The sequence below is a fragment of the Triticum dicoccoides genome, chromosome 2B (assembly GCF_002162155.2).
Source record: "Triticum dicoccoides isolate Atlit2015 ecotype Zavitan chromosome 2B, WEW_v2.0, whole genome shotgun sequence".
Lineage (NCBI taxonomy): Eukaryota > Viridiplantae > Streptophyta > Magnoliopsida > Poales > Poaceae > Triticum > Triticum dicoccoides.
Window position 1 is genome coordinate 406496123 of NC_041383.1, and position 24736 is coordinate 406520858.

General features: G+C 46.8%; 2 protein-coding genes, 1 non-coding gene and 1 pseudogene across 3 annotated transcripts; 1 reads left to right on the forward strand and 3 right to left on the reverse strand.

The window, feature by feature from the left end:
* Window positions 1-8906: 8906 nt before the first annotated feature.
* On the reverse strand, window positions 8907-9777 carry LOC119367760 (NADH dehydrogenase [ubiquinone] iron-sulfur protein 3-like). Its single transcript, XM_037633177.1, has one exon. The coding sequence runs from the start codon at window positions 9768-9770 to the stop codon at window positions 8907-8909; it is 864 nt and encodes a 287-aa protein (XP_037489074.1). The 5' UTR covers window positions 9771-9777.
* Window positions 9778-12143: 2366 nt separating this feature from the next.
* LOC119367761 lies at window positions 12144-13481 on the forward strand (annotated as a pseudogene).
* Window positions 13482-19260: 5779 nt separating this feature from the next.
* TRNAD-GUC lies at window positions 19261-19334 on the reverse strand. The gene has a single exon. It is a non-coding gene; the product is annotated as a tRNA-Asp (tRNA).
* A 1108-nt stretch (window positions 19335-20442) lies between these two features.
* LOC119363924 (cytochrome c oxidase subunit 2-like) lies at window positions 20443-22379 on the reverse strand. The gene is made up of 2 exons (XM_037629292.1): window positions 21992-22379; window positions 20443-20774 (listed from the first exon to the last, which is right to left on the reverse strand). Exons 1-2 carry the CDS (start codon window positions 22377-22379, stop codon window positions 20443-20445), a joined length of 720 nt encoding a protein of 239 aa, XP_037485189.1.
* Window positions 22380-24736: the final 2357 nt, after the last annotated feature.

Genomic DNA, 24736 nt, shown 5'->3' on the forward strand with positions numbered 1-24736 from the left:
ACAAATAAGTCGTCAGCAAAGAAGATCGCCGGGAAGATCCGGCCCGACTGCTCAGCAGTCGGCCTGAATCTCGGGGACTACAGCCCGCGGGTGCGCCAGCGCGCCCCCGCGAAGAAGAATAACTTACTCCGGCTTTTCGACAAGTCGGCAGCCCGCTTGCTCAACTCCTCAACATTGCGGTTGAAGGCAGTGGCGCGGAGGTTGTGATACGCCTGCAATAAGTCATTGAAGACAAAGTTAGTATTTGGAACTCGCCAGAGGGAGTTCCGAACCGCCCGCTCAGCAGCCGGCCCGGAACTCGGGGACTACACCCAGTGGGTGCGCTGGCACGCCCCCACAGAGAAAAACAAGAATCAAAAAGGAAAAAAAACTTACTCGGACGGCCGTTCGTGCGGCCAGATGCGGTCTGGTGCAGGCTTGAAGGGCGTCGCCTTCGGCCCATAGCTTCGCCTAGACTTCCAGAAGCGATTGATTTAGCGGCCCGGTGCCGCCTCCGCGCAACCACCCGATGGGCGCGGCGCTTGTGGCCTCGGCGTCTTGGGTTGCCGAGCTGGCAGCGCCGGTCTCCCGAGGTCGCGGCGCCAAGGTCGCCCTCTCAAGACAGCGGCGCACCGGCGAGGCGACTTGGAGAAGCAGCCGCGCCTCGGCCTCGTCCGTGACCGGCGGCTCCGACGGACCCACCGTCTGCTTGCCGTGCGCTCTCCCAGACGGCGGTGGAGGCGGCGGTGGCGGCACGAGAGTGTCCGACATAGAAGCCTTTCCTCTCTCCTTCTCCACGATGGGGTTCTCAGTGCCGGCCTCTCCGGTCTGCCCCGTGAACTCCGGAGGCGGCGGTGCAGACGACAGTGGGGGGACGAGCATCGCCGATCGGTGATGCGCGGCCTCCTCGGCACGCCGTCTCGCCGCAAGGGTGGCTTCGGCATCCGCCAGCTTCTTCTGGGCGGAGGCGGCCGCCCTGTCGGCCTCCGCCTTCTCCAGACGTTCGGCCTCCTCCTCCTCACGCTTCTCCCGCACATTTCGCTCTGTCGCCTCCCGGAGGTCGGCGGCGGGGTCGGCTCGCCGAGTATTGGCGGACGTCTCTGCCGACCCCATGACGGAGGGGACGGCGACTCTCTCAAGGGAAAGAGGGGCCCTGAAGAAGAATGGAGGGAGTATAAAAGAAGACTCGGACAAGATTCAACGAAGGAAAATAAAAAAGCGTAAAGACTTACGCAGAGACTAGCGGCGGCCTTCTCACTTCCCTTTGGAAGCGGTTGGCCTTCGCGGCCGCCTCCTCCCGTCTGGTCGCGGCGGCCGCCCCCTTTATCTTCTTCAACTTGCCGCCGAGCGCACTCGGCCCGGCGTGACACCTCTTCAAACTGCCTTGGCCGGCGAAGGAACCGACCTTCGGCTGGTGGCGCGGGGCGACCTCCCCTTCGGCGTCGTCATTAGGCCAGTCGGCGAAGGTGGCCGAGGGCCTGAAGTCGCCTTCTGATCCTTCTCCCCCGCCTTCGGCGTCGGCTTCCATCGCTGCCGCCCCCAAGTCGGGGTCATCGACGTTGCTCTCCGCACGATCGGGAACATACTCGCGGGGCTGTCTCGTGGCGCCGGCTGCAGGCTGCATAAGGGGATTCCAGCTCAGAAGAAACCGACAAGAGTCAGAAGCCAGAGTCGGCCGCAAAGAAGACAAAACAATAGGGGGACGCGACTTACCACTGGTGGGGGGTTGTCGCGCGAGTACGGATCCTTGCCGAACTGCCAGTCCTCCTCGAACTCGCAGTGCGCGATATGATTCACCAAGTTCGCCACCTCCTTGCGGGGCATCTCCTTGGTGCTCATCCGACTTGGGTCTCGGAGGCCGCTCATCTGACAGATCAGGTGAGGCCGGCCTTGGAGCGGGAGAACTCGGCGTGCCACGAAGACGGACAGCAAGTCGGCCCCGACGAGACCCTCCGACTGCGTCAAGACTCGGAGTCGTGCTACGGCGGCGGCTCCGGCGGGAGTCAGCGTCTTGACTCGGTGAGACCAGCTGGGGAGCCTCCCAGTTAGGGGGCGGCGTTGTAAGGCGGCAGGTTGACCCAGTCGCCGTCGGAGGCGAGGTTCTTCACGTAGAAGTATGAGCGCTGCCACATCTTCACCGACTTGATCAGCGTGATGGGAGGAAAGGGGTTGTCGGCCGTCGAGCGCCGCACCGCGATGTAGGCGCCGCACTGAGTCGGCACGCCGGCGATGTGCGTGCCGAGCTTAGAAGAGAAGAATTCTCCCCACAGCTCGATGGTGGGGAGAACGCCGAGGAAACCTTCGCACAGAGTGGCGAAGGCGGAGAGCAACACCACCGTATTCGGAGTGAGGTGGTGCGGTTGAAGGCTGTGGAACTCCAAGAACAAGCGGAAGAAGCCGCTCGCCGGCAGCCCCAGGCCGCGCATGAGGTGCGAGCGGAAGATGACCCACTCGCCCTCCTCCGGCGCCGGCCGGATCTCCCCCTCCGGCGCGGCGCGGGCGCGCACGAGGTCCGCGCTGGGGAGACGGCGTGTTCGGCGGAGGAACTCGATGTGTTCCTCTTCTACTTCCGAGCCGTCCCACACGCCGGAGCGCACGGCGGGGGCCTCGGCGGAGGAAGAGCTCATCACCGTGGTGTGGAGTGCTCTTGCTCAACGGCAGAGGCAAGAGGGAGAGAAGGCAAGATGAGGCGGGGGAGCGGGGAAGTAGGGCGCGCGTGCTGTGCCGCTCCGCTCCCCCCGCCTACTTATAGCCCTGTGGGCCGAGAAGCCGAGGGGGCGGGCGTGGGATTAACTGCGCACGATGCCCCACACCGCCCCACGATTTACCCCACGAAGTTACTGCGCGCAGTAACGACGTGGGAAAACCAACCGTCCACGGCCGCAACGGATCCGTTCGTATGCCGAGGCACGGTAGTGGCGGGCCCCGCCTGACGGCCCGTCCCGTCGCGCGCGTGGGCAGGCAGACTGTCCTCTCCACGTGGCGCCACGCGATAGGACCTCCCTGATGGCTGCAGGGAAGCATATCAGGCACGCCGCCTGGTTTCCCGCCGCGACTTTCGAGCTGCGGCTCTTCGCTAAACATCCGACTCTCGACAGTCGGCCCAAGGGAAGACGGCAGCCGAGTCCTAGAGTCCGCTCCTGGAAGGTTGAAACTGTTGAAGCCCCACAATGCAGCGTCTGCAGGGCTTCACCAGCTTCGGGGACTACTGCCGGAGTAATGGGCCACGGGTAGGCTAACCCGAGTCCCAGGACCTTTCAAGACATCGGGGCAAGCCGCGCCCCTCAAGCCGAGTCCCAGGAGCGACTCCAAGACAAGCCGAGTCCCAGACGGCGACTCCGAGATAAGCCGACTCCGAGCTGGCGACCTCCAGAGAGGCCGACTATGGAGAGTCGGCCCATGTCTCCTCCCTCATCTCGAAGTACGATGCGGGGTACGGTCACGGCGTGGCCGTTCCCCCCTTGCTTACGAAGGGCCGGCATGGCTACAGTGAGCCGTATCGCTGGAAGATCTCCGGCGAGGCGCGACACTGTTGCCATGCCTGCCCTGACCCCAACCACAGTGCGCAGCACACTGTGCCCATGACACCGGCCTGTACGACCCGAAGTGTAACGCCCCGAGACTGACGCTTCAGATGCCTTCCAGGGTTTCTGAGATTCGTTGTGTGATTTTGTTTTGTTCGTGCATTCATCTCTGCATCATGTGCATTGCATCATGTCATCATGCCATCATGCCATTTAATTTTTGAAACTCAGCTAAATAAATTGCATAGATCTTTTGATCTATTTAAACCGAGGGAACTCACATGGTGACTTCTCTTTATAACATATCCTCCAATATTAGGGAGCTATATTAAATATTCCATTGTTTCGGAAATCACCATAACCCACTTGCAAAATATCCCACGCCATTGTTATCGCAATTCTTGGTCTCCAACCTTGCCAATAATTCTTTTGCCATTTTCCGGAGCTCCACCAAAAATCCGAACATTTTTGGACCTTCCTTTCATCAAGTCCTAGTTCAAACCCATTTGAATTTCAAATGAGTTTGAATTTAAATCTTTCGGTCATGCCCACTTCTATTTTTCTTGGAACAAGCATATTTTTGCGAGTCCGGAAAAATTGTCCCCATGCGCAAATCCTTTCCCTAACCCTCTCTTTCTTTTTCTTCTCTTTAATTGTTTTCTGCTAAAGAAAATATAAAAGAGAGAGAAGAGAGAGGAAAGCCCAGCCAGGCCTCTGGCCATTTACTCTCCACCTGGGCCGACCCAACCGGCCTCTCAGGCCCAGCCGCCCCACCAGCTCTAACCCTAGCCAGCCTCAAACCCCAACGCATCTCTCCCTTCGTTCTCCCCTGCGCCGCAGCGCACCCAGCGCCCGATCCCCACCTCCTCGCTCGATCCCATCTCTCCCTCGTCTCCTCCCTCAGCGCCGCAACACCATCGTTCGATCCCCTCCTCTCGATCCACTCGTCTCTCACACCGCGCCGCGCCCTCATCTCGTTCCCCTCTGCCTCCTCCTCGTCACCGGAGTCCAGTCGCTGCGACCAGGAGCGCCGCCGCTCTCGGCTCCTTCTACGGCGACCAGGGGCTTCCTTCCCCTGCGCGACTCCTTCCACTGCGACCAAGGATGCTGCCTCCCCGTCGACCTTCCTCTCCTGCCGCACCTCGCCCTTGCCTTCCTTTGCCTTGACCTTCTCCTCGCTGTTGCGACCGTCACTCGCCTCCACCACGCGCGTGCCTCGCGCCGGGCCTCTTCTCTCCAGCGCTCGCCCTCCTACCGTGCCCACCTCCTGCGGTGGCCTGCGAGGCCATCAGCGTGGCCCTCTCCGCGTGAAGCCCCTGCTCCACCACCATTAGTGCCCGATGTCTTCGTCCCCCGCGCCTTATTGATGCTGTAGGCCATGAGCTCGCGGCTACCGCGTGGACGCCAAGACCGAGACTGCCCCGAACCACGTCGTCTCGTTGGATCGTCAAGACCATCTCGTTTTTTTGCAAGTTCCTCTACGCCCAAAGACGTTGGATCCGCCAAGTTCCGCTCTGAACGTGTACTACTACACCCAGTGATGCGACAAGTACCCCGACAACATGTACATCTACACCGTCAAGACCGGATCGACAAGTACCGACGCCGTGTACGACTACCTCCTCTATGGCCCGTGAATGACTACTTCCACTACGCCCCGTGTACCACTATCGTAGACCCTCGAAGATTCCGTGGACGTCAAGTTCCTCATCGTGACCCCGAACATCTACGGAAACGTGTACAACTACCGTCGCCGTGTACCACTACTTCCTTCGACGCTTCGAAGGTATAACCCGAGATGATCGACCGTGAACGAATGTTTGAGTGTTGTATGAGATGAACCATATGGTTGCACCATGTCCGAATTGTCACTCGTTTCCATGCCACTATCCTGTGGGAACCCGGTAGTCGGGAGCACCCCACCATCTCTAGCATGTTGCGCACATCCGCACGCTTCCTTTTGCACCGGTATCTCCGTGAGCTACCGGAACCGATATGTTGTCGTGGCATCATTTTCGGATATGTTGCCGTGGCATCATTTTCGGATATGTCGCCGTGGGACCATTTCTATTTCGCCGCCGTGGCACCCTTTTCATTCCGCCATGGCGACTAATGCCTCGTATCATGCTCATGCTAACGTTTTCTTAAAATTGCATAAACTTGCATATGTCATCCGCATCATGATAACAACATTTAAAATGCTTCCACCAAGTTCCACTACGATTGCCGTGTACCACTACCGTTGCCGTGTACCACTACTTCCACTACCGCCGACATGTACGACTACGCCGTGTACGACTACTTCCCATGACGACCCGTGAACGTCTACCTCCACTACGGCCCGTGAACGTCTACCTCCACTACGGCCCGTGAACGACTACTTCCACTACGAACTCGTTCCGTCTGGAAACGCTCGCTTCAAAGGTATAACCCAAGACGACCGCGACGAGATGCCCTTGCATGTATGAGATGTACGATATGTTTGCACCGTGTCCGAATTGTCACTCGTTTCCATGCCACCGTCCCGTGGGAACCCGGAAGTCGGGAGCACCCCACCATCTCTAGCATGTTGCACTCATCCGCACACTTCTCTCTTGCATCGGTATCTCAATCGAGTTACCGGAACCGATATGTTGCCATGGCACCATTTTCGGATATGCTGTCGTGGCACCATTTTCGTTATCGTTGCCGTGGCACCATTTTCGTTATCGGCGCCGTGGCACCCTTTTCGTTCCGCCATGGTGACCAAATGCTTCATAACGTGCTCATGTCAACGTTTTCATTAAAATTGCATAAACTTTCATATGTCATCCGCATCATGATAACAACATTTAAATGCTTAAAATTGTTGTTGCATTAAACTACTAAATGAAATGGGGACTTTCCGGAATTGTTGTTTGTTGTTCCGGCCTCATTTAAACTTGCTTAAATTGTTAGTTTAATTATGCTTCACCCTTGCCATGTTTAATAACATTTAATATTGTTGTGTTCCTAAACGAGAGAGAACTAAATAATTATTGTGGTGTTTCATCAATATGCAACCCGTTGCATATTGAGCTCCACTTAACTTGTAGTATTGTTTGTTGCACTTTGCCATGCCATGCCTCATTAAACCGGACATGCATCATATTTGGTTGTGCATCATGCCATGATTATGTGATGGTTTTTTACTATGTTGTTTGCTTCTTTCCGGTTTGCTTCTCTCGTTAGCTTCGGTTTCGTTCCGGAGTTGTGAGGATTCGTTCGACTACGTTCGTTTGTCTTCTTCATGGACTCGTTCTTCTTCCTTGCGGGATTTCAGGCAAGATGACCTTTACCCTCGATATCACTTCTATCTTTGCTTGCTAGTTGCTTCGTTCTATCGCTATCCTGCGCTACCTATCACTTGTTTGCCATGCCTCCCATATTGCCATGTCAGCCTCTAACTTTTTCACCCTTCCTAGCAACCGTTGTTTGGCTATGTTACCACTTTGCTCAGCCCCTCTTATAGCGTTGTTAGTTGCAGGTGAAGTTGAAGATTGCTCCATGATGGACAGGATTATGTTTGGGATATCACAATATCTCTTATATTATTAATGCATCTATATACTTGGTAAAGGGTGGAAGACTCGGCCTTATGCCTGGTATTTTGTTCCACTCTTGCCGCCCTAGTTTCCGTCATACCGGTGTTATGTTCCCGGATTTTGCGTTCCTTACGCGGTTGGGTGATTTATGGGACCCCCTTGACAGTTCGCTTTGAATAAAACTCCTCCAGCAAGGCCCAACCTTGGTTTTAACATTTGCCTACCTAAGCCTTTTTCCCTTGGGTTCTGCGGACTCAAGGGTCATCTTTATTTTACCCCCCCGGGCCAGTGCTCGTCGTGAGTGTTGGTCCAACCTGTCAGCCGCCGGTGGCCACCAGGGGCAACTCTGGGCTGGCCTACCAGAAGTTTGGACAATCCGGTGTGCCCTGAGAACGAGATATGTGCAGCTCCTATCGGGATTTGTCGGCACATCCGGGCGGCTTTGCTGGTCTTGTTTTACCATTGTCGAAATGTCTTGTAAACCGGGATTCCGAGTCTAATCAGGTCTTCCTGGGAGAAGGTCTATTCCTTCGTTGATCGCGAGAGCTTGTCATGGGCTAAGTTGGGACACCCCTGCAGGGTATAATCTTTCGAAAGCCGTGCCCGCGGTTATGAGGCAGATGGGAATTTGTTTATGTCCGGTTGTAGATAACTTGACACCAGATACGAATTAAAGTGCATCAACAGCGTGTGTAGCCGTGATGGTCTCTTCTCGGCGGAGTCCGGGAAGTGAACACGGTTTTGGGTTATGTTTGACGTAAGTAGGAGTTCAGGATCACTTCTTGATCATTGCTAGCTTCACGACCGTTCCATTTGCTCTCTTCTCGCTCTTATTTGCGTATGTCAGCCACCATATATGCTTAGTCGCTGCTACAACCTCACCACTTTACCCCTTCCTTTCCCATAAGCTTAAATAGTCTTGATCTCGCGGGTTTTGAGATTGCTGAGTCCTCGTGACTCACCAGATACTATCACAACAGTTGCAGGTGCTGATGATACCAGTGCAGGTGATGCAACCGAGCTCAGATGGGAGCTCAACGAAGACCTTGGTCGTTGCTATGTTTCATTTCATGTCGATCAGTAGTGTAGCCCAGTTGGGATGATCATGGATCTAGCAGTTGGGTTATCTTCTTTTCTTTTGGCTTCGTCCGTAGTCGGACTATGTGTGTATGCTGAATGATGTATGATTTATTTAAGTACTTGTGTGAAGTGGCGATTGTAAGCCAACTCTTTATCCCATTCTTGTTCATTACATGGGATTGTGTGAAGATGACCCTTCTTGCGACAAAACCACAATGCGGTTTTGCCTCTAAGTCGTGCTTCGACACGTGGGAGATATAGCCGCATCGTGGGCGGAGGAAAGGAGGTGACTAGTCGCTTCTGGCGAAGCAGCGAGTTCATGAGCAAGTGAATGAACGAGCAGCGAGTGAAGTGCAACAGTCGTAAGTAAGGCTCGCCATGTTCCTAAAAGGAGTGACCATCTTTTCTTCCCTTCTACTGACAATGAGCGAGCAGCAAGCTTAGGCAATAGTTTCTGTAGGGGTGGGGCGCAAGCAAGCATTTTCAGGCTCCGCTAACTAGTGTACTCTTCTGCTATCAATGAAACCGAAAGAAAAAACCAGTGCCCTTTCGTATAGATCGAGACGCAATACTTTTTCTTTACTTCTTCCATACTAGGAAGAATGGAAGGAAATCCTTCGATAACACTTCTTCCTTATTTGAAGAAATGATATCCGACGCCCGTGGAAACTCTTCCATTTCAAAAAAGTTCTTCTTCTTAAGAAGCAAATAGCATTTCCTATTGATTTGTCCCCTGGACTAGACCTATGTAGATTCGGAATTATCCGTCGCTATGCTGTTCCCAAGGACTAGCAAAATCGAAATAGCGAAATTCTTGGGTCATCTCAATGGGTTCAGAAACCACACATTTCTCTGGATCATCATAGCGTACTTCCACATATCCACTCAAAGGAAAGTCTTTTCGTAATGGATGACCCTCGAAACCATAATCTGTTGATATACGGCGTAAATCCGGATGATTGATGGAAGAAACACCAGACATATCCCATACTTCTCGCTCCCACCGGCCGGCTGATGGAAATAGACTGACTACCGGAGATATTCGTGTTACTTCGTCTGCACTTGTTTGTACACGAATGCGTGAGTTATACCGAGTACTCAGTAAATTATGGACAACTTCAAATCTTCGTTTTTGAGAGGGATGATCCACTCCGCAAATATCGATCGAAACTTGAACCCTTGTATAGGTATGCCATTTTAGAAAGCACAACAATGGAAATGGGTAGTCAGTATTGGTATAAGATCTATTCCCATGTTCCGATCTTTTCATTTTATGTACCCATTTCTTGGGTAAAATCTCCCAACTATATTGGAAAATGGATTGGTTATCCATAAATGAAAATAAAGAAAGCTTTATTTTGGTTCCGCTTCTTGCTCTAAGCAGAAAGACTTGTTGGAAATCGCCGGTTGGGTTGGTCCGACCAAGAAAGGCATGGGAGTGGAGAGGCAGAAGTGAAAGACTGGCTACCAATAAAGATCCAAAACTGCACACACACTTTTTAGAGTTATGTATCCAGGATCGGCTGCATGCTCTAGTGTTGAATCGGGTATAGAACCCAGGATGCTTGGTTACAATTCCGAATCCGCTAAACCATCGCTCGGGGAAAAGTATTATACAGAGCATTAGTACTTATTCTAATCCTTTCCTTATATTTAGATTCTAGTAGTTTATTTCAGTCGTATTCGTATCCTTACTGCGGTTTTTTAAGGGTAACAAATAAAATATGCAGGTTCTATTTTATTGTTCCGAGACATATGATGATAGCATTGAGAATGAGAAATCTTTGCAAAATGCATGTATTATTAAGGAGTTCTGGAACGATTACTACGCTAAGCTGTTGGATATTGACAAAACGAAAAAGACTTCTAATGTTGATATGTATCAGGATGATGTTAGAAAGTTGTTGATTAATGAAAAGAAGAATCAAAATGGTGTGTTTTCCGATACTGAATTAATCCTAACATTGCAAATTGCACAATGAAGTTCGATGAGGATAATCTATTTAAAGTAACTCCTAACATAGTAAAGTTCTTGATTAATAAAGATCAGCCTAACGCCAAGCAATATCTAAAGGGTTGCCTACCAAGTAGCTTACCTATGCTTAAGATGTTTGGTAACTATACGCTTGAGGCTATCATGATTCATGTACTAGGCTTGGTATTCAACACTCTTCAGGAATCATCCGCAGTTAAGGCAACTAGATTTATAGATCAACTTAATTCAACTGTACGAGAACAAGCAAGGTTTCTACAATACAAACACCAGGTAGTGGTAAGGTGGAAGCAGTACTCACTAGTAAGGTAGAATCAGTTAAGGATGTTGTTCAGCCCAAAGGTGCTAGCAAAAAAGAGAAAAAGAAAAAAAATGTAGTGTCATTATGATATCGGGAAATACTTGCTCCAATTCATGATTGAAAGAAATGTTCTACATATATCAACAGATAGGGGAGTAACAAAAGAAGATCCAGTGCTGGTTCTTAAGAAAGGTCAAGGGTATATAGAGAATTCTTGTTATGTTATGTGCAATTTGAACATAAATCTGCTCCCTATCAAACTCAATCTTCCGATGCTTTGCAAACCCTTGGATTGGCAACCAGCAGAGAGGGGGTCTGATCCTGATACATTATCGGATCTGATAGGAGGTTACTTATGCAAACCCACGGGGGATATCTAGAATCACTTTCGGCTATTAACTTCCCATGACTTAAACCACTTCTATATAAAGTTACATAAAAAAGAATACAAGTAGATGTGTGATATTTTGAATGGGCTTCAGTCTCAAGCGTTTGAAATAAACAAAAGGCTCTTGAGATTTCTGGAAAAGAATCGTCAATGTTTAGTTGAGTGTGGGCTTCTTTTACCAAATGCTCTGGCTCGGGTGAATCCGACAGAAGCCTCAGACATATTGAGGGAGTGCTACTTCAATAACGTCAAAGGTATTAAGAATGCTTGTAGCTATAACATACTGTTAAATAAATTATGAAAATAGGTGCAGCAGGCTAGTTATGAAGATTTTGTAATAAGACTTGCGTCAGCATATGAAGGTTATCAATTTTATTTGCCAGCATTCATGGACTTCCGTGGTAGAATCTACCGTTCAGGTGTATTGCATTTTCATGAGCGTGATTTGTCAAAAAGTTTATTACTCTTTTCTGCCGATCATCCTCAACCTCAAGCACAAAACCACCTGTTGGAAAAAAAGAATCTCAGTCAACACTTAGCATGTGCTGCAGCCTTTAAGTATCCAAAGTTCTCGAACTTAGATGATGCCCTTAAATGGTATAACGAACACCAGACTGAAATGTTTACTTCGGACGAAAGTTTCATTCAATTTGCTGCGCAAGTTAGTGATCCATTTTTTTTCATAGCCAAGATCCTTTCTCAGGATGAAGGAGTGAGTAATTATCATCAGGTTCCAGTGACCCAAGATGCGAGTGCGAGTGCATATGAAATTATGAGTTATCTCTTGCTTAACTTAGAAATGGGTAGGAGAACGAATCTTCTTCCATCTTAAGACGGTCAAATCCAAGATGTGTACATGTGCTTGCGGGATGAGCTTAATAAATTGTTTTTTACCAGATTTAATAATGTTAGTAGTAGTAATTAGAAGAAAAAACTCATAGATTCTATGTTAACCAGAAAGTTCGTCAAAGGATTGTTTATGCCATCTCCATAGGGGTCCATCCGGTTCTTCCTCAAATGGGTTGCCTCAATCTTTATCAAAGTTTTGGTATCTAGCCTATCCAGCTACAGTATAGTATACTCCTTCCTTGCTCGATAGAGCTCTTTGAATCTGCTTCAACTAAATGCGTAAAATAGAGTAATTTCTTCAAAAGCCAGTTTCTTTCGAGAAGGCAGGAGGCCCATAGCGAGTTACAATAGTGCCAGTTCTTGTACGGAAGGCCGTAATTCCGGTAACCTCGACTTCTCTAAGAATGATCTGGGCTAGCCGGGCACATCACATCAAAGTTAGGTCATTTTTCAAAAACATGGCAAATAGCTCAGTTGGTTTGGTAAGGGAGCTATTCTCTCACTTAAACCACTCCCATATTAGGTATTCTATCTCGTCTTAAAGTTCCCCCGCATTACCCATAACTTACCACCTATATCTCCGGAACTCAAATCGCAAAATGACAATGCTTTCGATAGTCTGTACTAAATTACTTTGTACGAATGCACATCTCGGCCATCGGGTAGCTGATCACCATTTCAAAGTCTATATCCGTGGTTCAAGAAATGGAATTGCTATTCTCGATTCAGACAAGACACTGATTTGTTTACGAAACGCTCTTCATTTTATAGGATCTCCCAGTCGTCAAAAAGGCCGTTCCTTCTTTTTAAAGACCAATCATTTATTTATTTATGAGATAACGGAAGAAATGGCAAGCTATTTAAGAAGCTATTTAAGAAATGTGAATTCTCATTGTTTCGATGATTCTCAATGGAAGATCGGGGCGTTTTTGACCAATTCTTTTGCAAATAAAAAAAAATTCTGTTCAAGAAAGAAGAAGATGAATTTTGGGTTGAACCAACAACCTGATTGTGTGGTTATTCTGAATGCAGATAGAAAGTCTTCGGTCATACTGGAAGCTGATCGATCACAAATACCTATTCCATCCTTAGTTGATTCTACGATCCCATGGGAATCCTATAAAAGAATCACTTATCCCATCCCAGCGAATGATCCTATACAGTTCGTATATCTATTTCATCATTCGATCATGAAAATAGTGATTCTTGAACAGAATGCGATTAGTAGAGAAGCGCAATCTCTCAGAGTCACTTTGAGTACGGGGAAGTCCGCAGGAGGGATGAGATCCACCTGCTACTCCACCTCTTCTTCTTCCCCAATAGACGAAGAAGAAAATAGGGCCAAGGCGCTATTGGAGATGCGCAAAAAATATCCATCGGGAGATGGCGCTGACGCTGACGCTAACGCTCGCAAGGCGGTTTTGCAGGCAATTTCACAAAATAGTTTTTTTTTCGTTGAGCTCATAACCCGGTTTGGGCCGATTGACTCTGAGAGTGATCGAGGGGTCGCGGGCTCACACCTTGCTTTTGCGCATAGGATCGAAGAGATCCTATAATTTCATGGAAAGAGCAGCGGCTCTCTGAAAGACCTCATTGATCTGAAATTGGATTTGGAAGACGCCTCTAAAAGAGAGGAGATTCTACTTCCATATTTTTCCTCCAAAAAAGAGGCAAAGTCCTAGCGTGATACAAAAAGAAATAATGGGCAAGGGCGGGGAATGATAGGTTCATAGATGTGGAGTAATCAGTTCTTCATTTGAAGAGTTAGTTGGCTGGCCTACCGGCCCGCAGATGTAGAGAGGTTGCCCCCACCATCCTCTTGAACTACGAAATCAAAGCGATTCCTGTTGATGGAAGAAAGGCTAATTTCGTTTGATCCGATCCGCCTATGCCAGTTCGAGTCTGGCGAGTCGCTATCATCTGTTGCCCTAACTTTTCCTATTAGCTCATCTTGTCCGTAGTGATATTTTGGAGAAGGAGCAATTACCGGAGTGAGAAAGGTAGAAAGAAGCAATCACGAAAGCTAGTGCTAGTTGTGGTTTTTTGTACTAATCTTGTTTGTTTGGTAGCTCGCATCAGCAGCTTTAAAAGGAATAGAAAATGAGGCTTTTTCCACCACACCAGGGGCGGGCATTACGCTCAAGCAGGGGAAGTCAATTTGACTGCTGCTCGAGAACCTGTTTGAACAAGAAGAAGTAGCATGGCTCCAGCGGGGCAGAGCCAATTGGCTATGACATGGTGACCGAAATACAAATTTTTCCACCACTTTGCAATTGCAAGAAAAAAGAGGAATCTGATCAAGTACTTGATGAGCGATACTGGAGATCGAATAGAAGGTAATGACTTACTCGATGCACATATTTAGGGCTATTTCTCTCATCTGTTTAATACGCAATTCTCTTCGATAAGAAGGGTTCTCTTGTGTTCCAGGGTTGATTAAGCGTCTGGTGGAACAGGGATACATTGTGTGAGGCCAAATTGCCTGACGAATTGATGAATATGGCTCAATATAGACTGGTCCAGGTATACCGGTCAGTCTTGAGCCACCAGGATAGCCTTCCACATATCCTGTTCCTCCCTTGAGTGGTAACTCTTTTCTAACCTTAGAATCCTGAACCAATTTGCTCCAAAGACTCTGTCATTGAAAGGAGTCCATAGGTTGATAAAATAGGTTTTCATGAAAACCACACGTAGATAGAAAAGGTAAGAGTTACACGTGCCAGAAGCGAGGAATACCGCTCGGAAGCCCGATTGAACCTGTCCTCATTCACTGCTATCTCCATATATTGGATGCCAAGCTTGAAAGGGTAATGGTCCGAGAGGATGGGGCCGTAGTCTTCTATTATGCACGCTACGCAGACGATATGGTCTTCGGCTTACCAAGAGGGGATAAGTCCACGCGAGTCACCCAGGGTCTCAAAAAGGTCTTAGCTAGAGTCCTTAGGGAGCTCCTACAGGGCTTCACTTCTACTGAAATTTCCAGAAAACAACCAGGGAGGCTACAAATTATCGGCTTGCCCCTGTCTCTGAAAAGTGAAGGTCAGCTCCACGTGGGTATTCCATCCAAATGATGGGAGAAGAGGATGACACTTGTTCGTATTGAAAACCGGAGACGAAGGGAAAGAGGTTTGATTGGAACATGTTCTAAAAGAACTCCTATGTAGAACACGCCCGTATCTATTCTATGGGCTGGCTTCAGGCCAACCCTACTGCTGAAGTAGAAAGCATCACATTCCGGTTTTTCCATCACTTGATCAGGAACCGGGCGCAGAAATTCCTTGAAGAGAAGGGGATGCCTACAACCAATGCCTAAATAAAGGCATATGTCGAAAAGTGCAACTACTAATAGATTCAGTAAAGGAAGGTCCGGAACAGGCTGAGCTACTGCCCGAAATAGAAGAGGACGACTAGAGTAGAGGAGCCTAATTCCAACCCAAACAATTGACGAGGGACTCTAATTATTTTTCCGTTCTTGATTGTTTCAATTGCACTTTCTTCGTTGGAGGGTTGCTTGGGAAGTGCGATAGTTACGGCGCTTGGAGTATACGGATTGAATTCTTCCTTCTTCTATAGGTCTTTCTGGGTGGCGAGGCGGAAAAAAGGTGTAGAGAGGGCGAAGGTACATAAAAAATGATTTCTAAGGTAGAAAAGAGGCATCCACCAGTCATTGAGAACAGCTAATCCCGGAATTAGCAGGCCGGTATGCGAAGAGAATTCGGTATTGAATCCGCGAGGCCAGGTGAAGAAAAGTCCAATATGGGTGGATTACCTTTTTCTGAAGGATAAGTCTCTGGGACTGACTGAACTGAATGTATAGCGTCAAGATAAGAAGCACGGTAGTCGAAGATGTACCTTGTGGGGTGGGGTACGAGTAGACCAGACCAATGATGAAAAGAATAGATACGAGCATGGCCTCCCTGTCTCAAAAGCAGGCCGCCAAGGGTGCTCGCATGAAGCATTTCTCACTCATAAATAAGTAGTTATCACAAATTTAGAAACATGCTCTGATTTTTCTTATCGAATTTCATTCATATTTTCCAGTATTCGGAGTTGCTTGGGAAAAGGTCTAGTCAGGGTCGGTTCTGTTCGGAGTTTCGGGTTGATCGGAAAAAAACACCCTAATTAAGACTTTTGTATAGTTTGTGTCAACCTGAGTTTGGTTAAGTGCCCGCCCGCCTAGATAGATACATAAGTGTCAGTTTGAATGAAGTCAAGTGTAAACCGTGTCAACAACGAGAAATTGAAGTGTAAATCTGGATGGTTTGAAGTGGAAACCTTAACATGCAAAAGTGTCTACCTCATTAGAAAAGCAAGTATCTACCGGCGATATATTCATTCGAGTATCAACCGGCGTCAACCAGTTGTCAAACTCCAAATATTTCGTTCGTAGGGGCATGAAGAAGTTGCTAAACCGGTTGTAAAGTGGCTCTGATAAAAACCATCATTGCTTTATTTTTTACTTTTCATCTAGTAACGTGCATGAATGGATATGGTGGGTAAGATTTGAAAACGTTTGACATCAACCGGGCTCTACTTTGCTTTTACTTTACTTCACTTGCCAGGTCATTGTTGTCGATATTGAGGTGAGGACTCTCTCTTTATTCTCGTTTTATTTATCACTAAATGATCTAACAAACGCATGATTTGATTACTAAATATTGAGTCATTGAATGAATATTCGAGTAAATTCACCTTTTTCTATGAAAGCAAGGATTGGGCTGGGTTGCTTATTCATCATCACGGAGCAACCCAGTACCTTTTCTTAGGCGAGCGACTGAGACGAGAGCTTTCAATTATGCCGTTTTGGTCAAATCCCAGGGCTCTTTCTGATTTGATTAAATACTTCTATGTTGTATGATAATAGAAAGTCAAGATCTCACTCGCTTTTTCTGCTTTTCTCGGCTGTTGCCTTTTTCCACATCGATTGCTATAGGAGTTCCATCCTCAACCTATGTATGCTCAAAGAACTGGATCACGGAACTCTCAGCCCTTCGCCCCAAGGCTACGAAAACGTTTCTACTCCCTTTCCCTTCCCAACGTCATATCTTTCTTCGACAAGAAGGAAAGATCACTCTCTATCTAAATGATAGAACCACTGGCACGGTACCTTTCACATTGGTAAGTCAAATCCTGGTGAAGACATCACGAGCAATGACACAACGACATCATCTCCACTTCGTAGCCCATCGGTCTTCATTCATTAAAGCCAGGGCATTGACTGACTTTCAGCGATCGCTATAAGAAAGACATAAAAAAAGTTCTCCTAAACCTGTTCCTTTCCGTTACTACTACTTGGAATTGGAAGTCTAGGAGCAGGACTAACCTTTTTCTTTCGTTTAAATAAAGTCGAGATGTAGCTTTCTCTATCTCAATAAATTATTCCACCTCCATTCATTGGAGAACAAAGCGTTATCTGATTAGATCCTTGCTTCAAACTCAACCGAATCAAGTTTCAAAAATAGATGTGGAAGAGGCAAAGGGAAGAGCGGGGTTGCCGAATTGTTTCTCAGAGCCGGACGAAACATCTATCTCTATTTACAATACCGCCAAGAAAACTTTGTCGAAAAAGGTTGTCATCGTAATAGGGATTGCACCTCAACATGGCAGCCCTCAATTCTGCCAATTGTGTGTGACTTGTACTCTTCTAGGCTTCCTCTTTGCCTCAAGTGATCAAACTCATCAACTACACCAACCACATTTCTTACCTCAAACCTCTCTACAATCTCTTGAATTCACTCTTGCCAAGATACTGTCCCCTATTCACTAAGAAACTGTTGTACCAGCTTTCAACTCTCCCCCTAAGGTGCATAGCCGAAAGTTCTACCTTGTACCAATCCGTAACTTGGTACACCGAAAAGTAATGTTCACACTTTTGTATCCAAGACCTGGCCCCTTCAAATATTGGAAAATAAACTCTAGGAGGTTGATGTATTTGCTGCCCATATTGATATTGATTTTGCAGCCTTTGTTCTTGCAGGTATTGGTACGGGTCATGCTGTTGAGTTGGAAGTGGTTGGTTAAGGTAAGTATATATTGGCACTTCTGGTTTCATGGAATTTCCAGCATAGGGCAAAAGTATTGGTTGGGAAAATTGGATATTTGGTATTGAATTGGGTCTTGGTTGTGGTGGTGGAGGTGCAGGATTAGGTCTAATATTATCATGTTTTGAGCTGTGAGGAAGGCCATAGGTGGCTGGAAACAAGTGTTCGTGCCAAGGTTTTGAGGGGGATAGAGAGGGTTATTTTTGTGATTGGGTCTTTTAGTTGCTTTGCTACTAGAGGTCTAGGTGGTCAGGGGTTTAAAGGTCTGGAATAGGTGTGAGTGGTGGTCGTATTCAGTACCAATGGTACGGTAATTGGAGGTTCAGGCGGTTCAGGCCTAGGATAAGAGCTAGAGGCTTGTTGAGGGGTAGCCATGGTTTCAGCTTCACTGGCAACAGCTGGTAGGGACATTTGTTGTGGTGTTCTAGGAAAATGAACCATATTGCCCCTAGTTGTGTTAATCGAGCTATGCTCTTCTTCAACGCTCCGCGCCTTCAAAAAAGTAGTTTTGTTGCTTGCGCTTTAATTTAGGAGTTTCAACTTAACTAGCATATGTGCATTTGGGTTGTTGGCATATGTCGGCTACATACTGGATGCTTTTCCATCATTGTTCGACTTGCACAGAAACAATGGGTCCCTTCTGGTTTCTTTTTCTCCCTCCAAGTTTGTTCTTCACTGTAATGTGTGTCAACTCAACAAGAGTGAGCACACCCTTCCTGCTGGTCTTCTTCAACCTTTGTCTGTTCCATTACAACCTGGGTCTTCTATTTCAATGGATTTTCTTGAGGCACTCCCCGAGTTTTATGGTTATAGCTCAATACTTGTGGTCGTGGACCGTTTCACTGGCTCATTTCATTCCTCTATCTCACCCTTTTAGCTGTATACCCTATCTTGTATCCATTAGTAAGTCTACTCTTCTTACCCCCTCTCCTCTACCTTTTGTGGCCCATCTATTAGCTTTTTGACCATCTTTGAGTCATAGCGAGACGGCTCTATCTCTTTTCACAAGTACAGCCGTAAGTACAGTTGCGGGCGTCAACGATCAGCAGTACTGAGCTACAGAAAGTCTATCGAATTATAGCTACGGAAAGTCTATTGAAAGGACCTAATCAAAGGCTACTACAGCTATAACTGACCCGCCTATGGAATCTATTGGCTTGACTGAACCGACATGAAATGAAAGAGAGGAAGGCGGAAGCTATTGGTAAATAGAGGGGGGATGTTCTCCGTGTCTTTTAGCCCTCACTAGATGACAACTTGCTTACTTTTCACTTCTTCTTAAGCTTGGCAGACTAGTTCCTGACTGACTTGATAGTGCGATGAGCTTACTTGCTCTAGTTCTATCCTCAGGATTTACTTACCTGAGTACCTAGCACCGAGGATCAATGTAATTTACTTTCAAAAAGATGCTGTTGATGCTAACACGCATATAAATAGATGTTCCCCACTGCTTGCTCCTCTTACCCGAATGGGGTTATATGCCTTAGTGAAACTCAGGGTAAAGTGGCAGAGGTATGACCTCGGGAAGAAAGAAAGATCGGGCGGGGAAAACGGGGTTCGAACCCGCGACTTCTGGCGTGACAGACCAGCACTCTAACCAACTGAGCTATTTCCCCCTTTCGTAACTACTGTCGATTCAACAATCACCTACCGGTTACCTTTGTAACTATACCAAAGTAGCTGTACAACAGAATGCCCTTCGCCTTTAGTACTTTTCTTATATATATTATGTTATATACTAAATGTGTCAAAGCAATAGAACTTATTGAAAAAAAAACAAGCCCATCTTTCTCAAAAAGGAAGAGAGGGTGCGCCCCCCCAGAGAGAACCCCATTCTTTCAAGAAAGTTCTAATTAATTATGTAGAAAAAGAAATAAGGAAAATAGGAGTAAGCGAGTAGGGTCAACAAGATTCTAAACGAATACCACAAGTGACGGAACCGACGATGATGAAGAGATAAGGGGCGAAGGATATTTTTTCTATTATTCCAATTCTTATTTATTGATTATCTAATTTATTTAGATCCATATTCATTTGCATTTGCAAAAACAAACTCTCTTTCATTTTCTTTTTACTTTTGCGCTAAGGATAAGGGAACTGAGAAAAAAAGAGCTGGCTTGGCTGGTACATCAAGCATATGACATATTGCTTGTTCGGTGTGGTACACATATCTGTCAATGTCAATCAAGTAAGAAAATGCATTCCCACTGTCTGAGGAAAAGGTGAAGAATTGCAATTTATTGAGCTTGTAAGGCCCGTTGAAGTCCCCGAGAAAGGGTATAAATAGGGCTATAAGTAGGCCGTTTGCTATTGCAATAAGGGCTGCTCGCCTTTCCTTTTGACGGCTTGGCTTCCTATCGCTCCTATGTAGTGGTCGGCCTTAAAAGGAGTCTTCCTACCATACCATCATGCATGCCTATGTTATAGTGCGTTAAGCTTCGCCAGAAGCAAGCAAGATGATGAAGCGAAGCTTCGTAGACAAGGCTCGTTCCGTGCTTTACTTACGAGCTCGTGTAGTAAGGCCTCACCCTACTTCAATAAGGGCTTATGCACTCCACTCGTAAACGAGCGTTAGAGCTTTTTGAGCGAGCGAGCGAAGCCTTCCTGGAGCTTCCCCCTTCCCTCACCCGAGAATTGCATTTCCGCTTCAGCTTCCCCGGTTTAGTTGGTTTGGAGGATTAATTGATTGGATACCCAATCCGCATAATCTTTCAAAGTCACTGCTTATATGACGATAGGTGTAAAGGCATGATTAGTTCCACGAATCTCACTGCACTGACCATAGTAAACTCCTTCTCGTTGTACCGAGATGGAGGTAAGATTTGAACGACCAGGTACAGCATCACATTTGACACATGAGGAAGGTACAACCCAACTATGAGGTACATCAGCGGGTGTTACAATCATACGTAGATGAGTTTTGGCTGGTACAACCACTCTATTGTCAACTTCTAATAAACGTGATTGACCCAATTCTGGATCATCTTCTGGAATCGTATAACTGTCAAAAGTGAGTGACTGTTCATCGGAACTGTTATAGTCCGAATACTCATAAGGTTGGGTCGACGCCCGCCTCCCCCCAAACTTGACTTGCAAGTTTCCCCGCAAAAAGCTCTCCACGCCTACTTTTATTTATAAAGAGCACTATTCTTCTTTAGTTAGGTAGTTCTCCCCCCTCTATGAGACCGTAAGACCCCGGTGGAATCGAAGGCCCGCTTACTAATAGGCAAGAGGGGACCCTTTCTCGCCCAGCCCTACCTACATCAGTGAAGCTGGAACCGAGGAAGACAATGTTCAGCACACATGAGACAAAATGAAGGTATGGGACGGTCAGTTCACCACGGAAAGGGATGCTAGTCGGCTTTGGCGAAGTTGTAGGCCCCAATAGATCAGATCTCAAGAGTGATTCCTCACCTATCCTGCCAGGGGCCAAGTCGAAGGCTCGAGTATAGATTCCCTATGCTCATGTGAACGGCCGGCCCGTAGATCTAAAAGGATCCATAAAAAAGACCGGAAAGTATGTCGAAAAAAACTCGTTCATGAGACCTCGAATTCCCATGTTCCAGCCTGCACTATGCCAGCAGGTCCCACCCCCAATTTCTTGAGTCACCCTTATCTAAAAAAAAGGGACGGAGTCTATCTAGATCATAGGATCACTGTATTCAGAGGTCAATTCTCTTTCTTTGACCTCCCACCGTTCACGACATCCCTTGCTTCTCGCAAGAACAGCTCCTCGGTGGAGGAGTAGAAGTGCTGGTCCCCTTCGGTCAAGTGCTTGTGCGTGCTCTTACCTACTGTAGGACCTCCGTCCCCGAAGCGAAGAAGGAGGAGCAGGAACAACATGTTGTCCTCTCTTGGCCCAGTAGTTCCGCAACTACTACCGTGGTTGTTGCCAACGGGGATCCCCCATTGCGAAAGGTAACGGGACCATCCCTTAGGTCCAAAGTTGTATGCCACTGCTGTGGTGCCGATAGATTCACTACTGAAGCCCCATTATCGGACATTGCAGGCTTAGCATCTATTTTTCGTATATCGCTCCACCACACCGAGAAGAGGTATGTTTACCTCCAGCAATAACAAGAATGGAACCATAGGCTCCTATGCTGGGAGCATTTCGGGGTATAGGTCTAACCACCTCAACTCCCCGTTTCTGGCATGCTATAGTTCTTTTAGTCTCTCGACGACGGGAATGGGAGATGACCGGTAAGCCAGATGCTTCGCGAACCACCGGTACATTTCGTTGCACTTAAATCACCCTCGTTAAGAGGCGCACTCCGATACCATTGATGTCCAATAGCTTTGATAGTAATGGCTGGATCTACTAATACCCCATCCATTGAGTATAACAGAGCAAACGATGGTATAGCAATGAACAAAAGAATGACACTTGGAAATATGGTCCGAATAATTTCGATAGTAGTTCCATGAACAATCCTTTGTGGGATTGGATTAGTTTGCTCGTTGAAATGCCATAAAGCGCGAACCAACATCCGTGATACGAAAACCAAAATAAGAATGAGGAAGAAAAAGATATCGTGATGTAAGTCAATGATTCCTTGCATCATAGGTGTTGCTGCGTCTTGAGATCCTAATTGGCATGGTTCCGCAGCATCACAAAGAGCGATTGTGAGGAATCGACATGATAATGAACGAAGAATCATTGGAATTTCCCATCTTTTTCAGCTCTGCTCCCGGAAAGAGAAAGGAAAGGAGACTGATCTTGACGTCGGCGTTGGTTTTTCCAACGAAAAACAAGAACATTCTTTCACGAACTTCCATGACAAAATGCTAGTTGCCTACAGTGTGGCAACTGCTAATTCATTTAAAAAGAAGACAAAGTACTTACTTTGTATGCCATGGTTAATTAAATCAAGATATATTTCATTCAATGATAGAATTTGTTCTTCTATGGATCCCCCAGGATAAATCATTTTATTAAAGATATCCCGGGGTGAGAGTCCCTCCGGTAATTGGACATTACCCGGAGTTTTCTCCAAAAGTCTCCATAGCGTAGATTCCATTTTCTGTTTTAGGAATTCCAAATCCAATTCATGGGGTGATCTAAGTCCAGCCAGCTGCCCCGCCTTAAAAGCGGAAAAAATGGCAACCGAAAAAATGATTCCGGCAGCCATATAAGAAATGAATTGGTTATCCATAAATGAAAATAAAGAAAGCTTTATTTTGGTTCCGCTTCTTGCTCTAAGCAGAAAGACTTGTCGGAAATCGCCGGTTGGGTTGGTCCAACCAAGAAAAACGGAGGATAAAATAGAATTACCAACCTAATTAAGAAAGAGCACACCAACGGAGAACCTACTATACTACAGGGAACATTTCAGAATGGAAAATGAAAATGAAGAAACCTATCCAAATGCCTTTCTTTTTTAACCTAATATACCCAAAACTAGACTATTTGTTGAGTTTATGCGAACAATTTCATCGACACTTGTAGCCGAGCAGCGAAATCACAAACAAGTTCTTATACGATAAATTCATTGCCAAAAACTTCCGAAAAGCAGCAATCCATCATCGGATAGCCGAACCGAAGAAACAAACAGAAACACTACTTATGAGTTTATGTGACGAGGCAATTTCTGAATTGAAGTGTAAAAGCGACACTCACCGGCTTGGTTTAGGAATCGATAGCCTACACAAGAAATAAAAGCAAAGGAAAAGCGTTTTGCTCAAGTCTCAATAAACTCAAGGACATATTCGAAGAAATTCTGACCGTCGGTCGGGATGGTTTGTGGATTACGAACAGCTATGATAACTGAACCTAGCAAGATAGTAATTACAACCCAAGAAGTGATGAGTACTTGGGCATGAATTTGGAAACCTCCTATTTGCCAATAGAAGTGTTGGCCTACTTCTACACCTGATATATCATATAAAAACAAACACAAACTAGATACGGAATCGCAACGTTTCTTTCTATATGATAATATGCACCGAGGGGAGGAGTAGTTTCAAATAGAAGTCAAGTAAACAGATTCAAGTTAGCCCAGTTTGGTTCAGCCTTCCTCGGGGAAACCTCGGAAAGAAACAGTTCTTATAGACCTTCCTTAGAAAGGAATGGATTCCTAACCACTGAATAATATTTCATCTCCAGTGGACCACAGTCGTATTAGCATACCAATCATATCCGGTATGGAGCCAGCGTCACTGTCGGTTTAGCGTGAGTACCTTCCCACTGTACTCGATAGCATTCGTGCACCTAGCATTTATGCAGAATTGTCTACCAGCTCCTGCCTTCTTGTCCTTTGCGCTCAAGTCTATGGCCAGTACTGCCCGGGGCAATATTAGCAGTTTTCTGAGGGTTCCATCGCCTCTTGGTTGGTTTTTCTCCGCAAGCAGAGCAAGCTAGTTCACATCCGATTATCCTTACGGCACTAACCATTGCTGGCGAGGTAGCCTTGCCCTAACGTCATAGAGAAGACGTGCCGCAGCTGCCTTTCTAAGACCTGGTACAAGTGATGACCTTGCTGATAAGGGTCGAATGCGTAGTTCATTCGCATGTCTTTCGAAAGAATTGACAGTTGATGACGGAACGAACTGTTCGACCTTGATTTCTTGGCTTTGATGTTGTTATCACAATCAGGTTGCCATAACACGCATTGCTATGTTGAGACAACATGATCTTGAATCAGGATTGGATTGCCTTATCTTATTAGTAGGAAGAGGTGAAGTTCCCTTTTCTTTTCCCTGGGAAACGGTACCTGCATTCCCGTGAGCTTTTCCTATCCCATTGCTCTCTATTCTCTAATTCCCTTAATCAAACAAAGTTTATATACCCTTAGATTTGGGGATCCTTCTTTTCTGCACTTCCCCTTTTCTCTACTTCCCATTGGAGTGTACGGGGCCATTTTGAGATATGGGATAGGTCCGTTTTCATCAACCAGCAGGAGGAAAGCTAGCACATTTACCTTAATCCATTGCACTACCGAGAAGTTTGATGACTTCTCACCTTCATAACATACTTACCAAACCTAGTAAGGGATTTTGTACCTTAATCTAGTGAAAG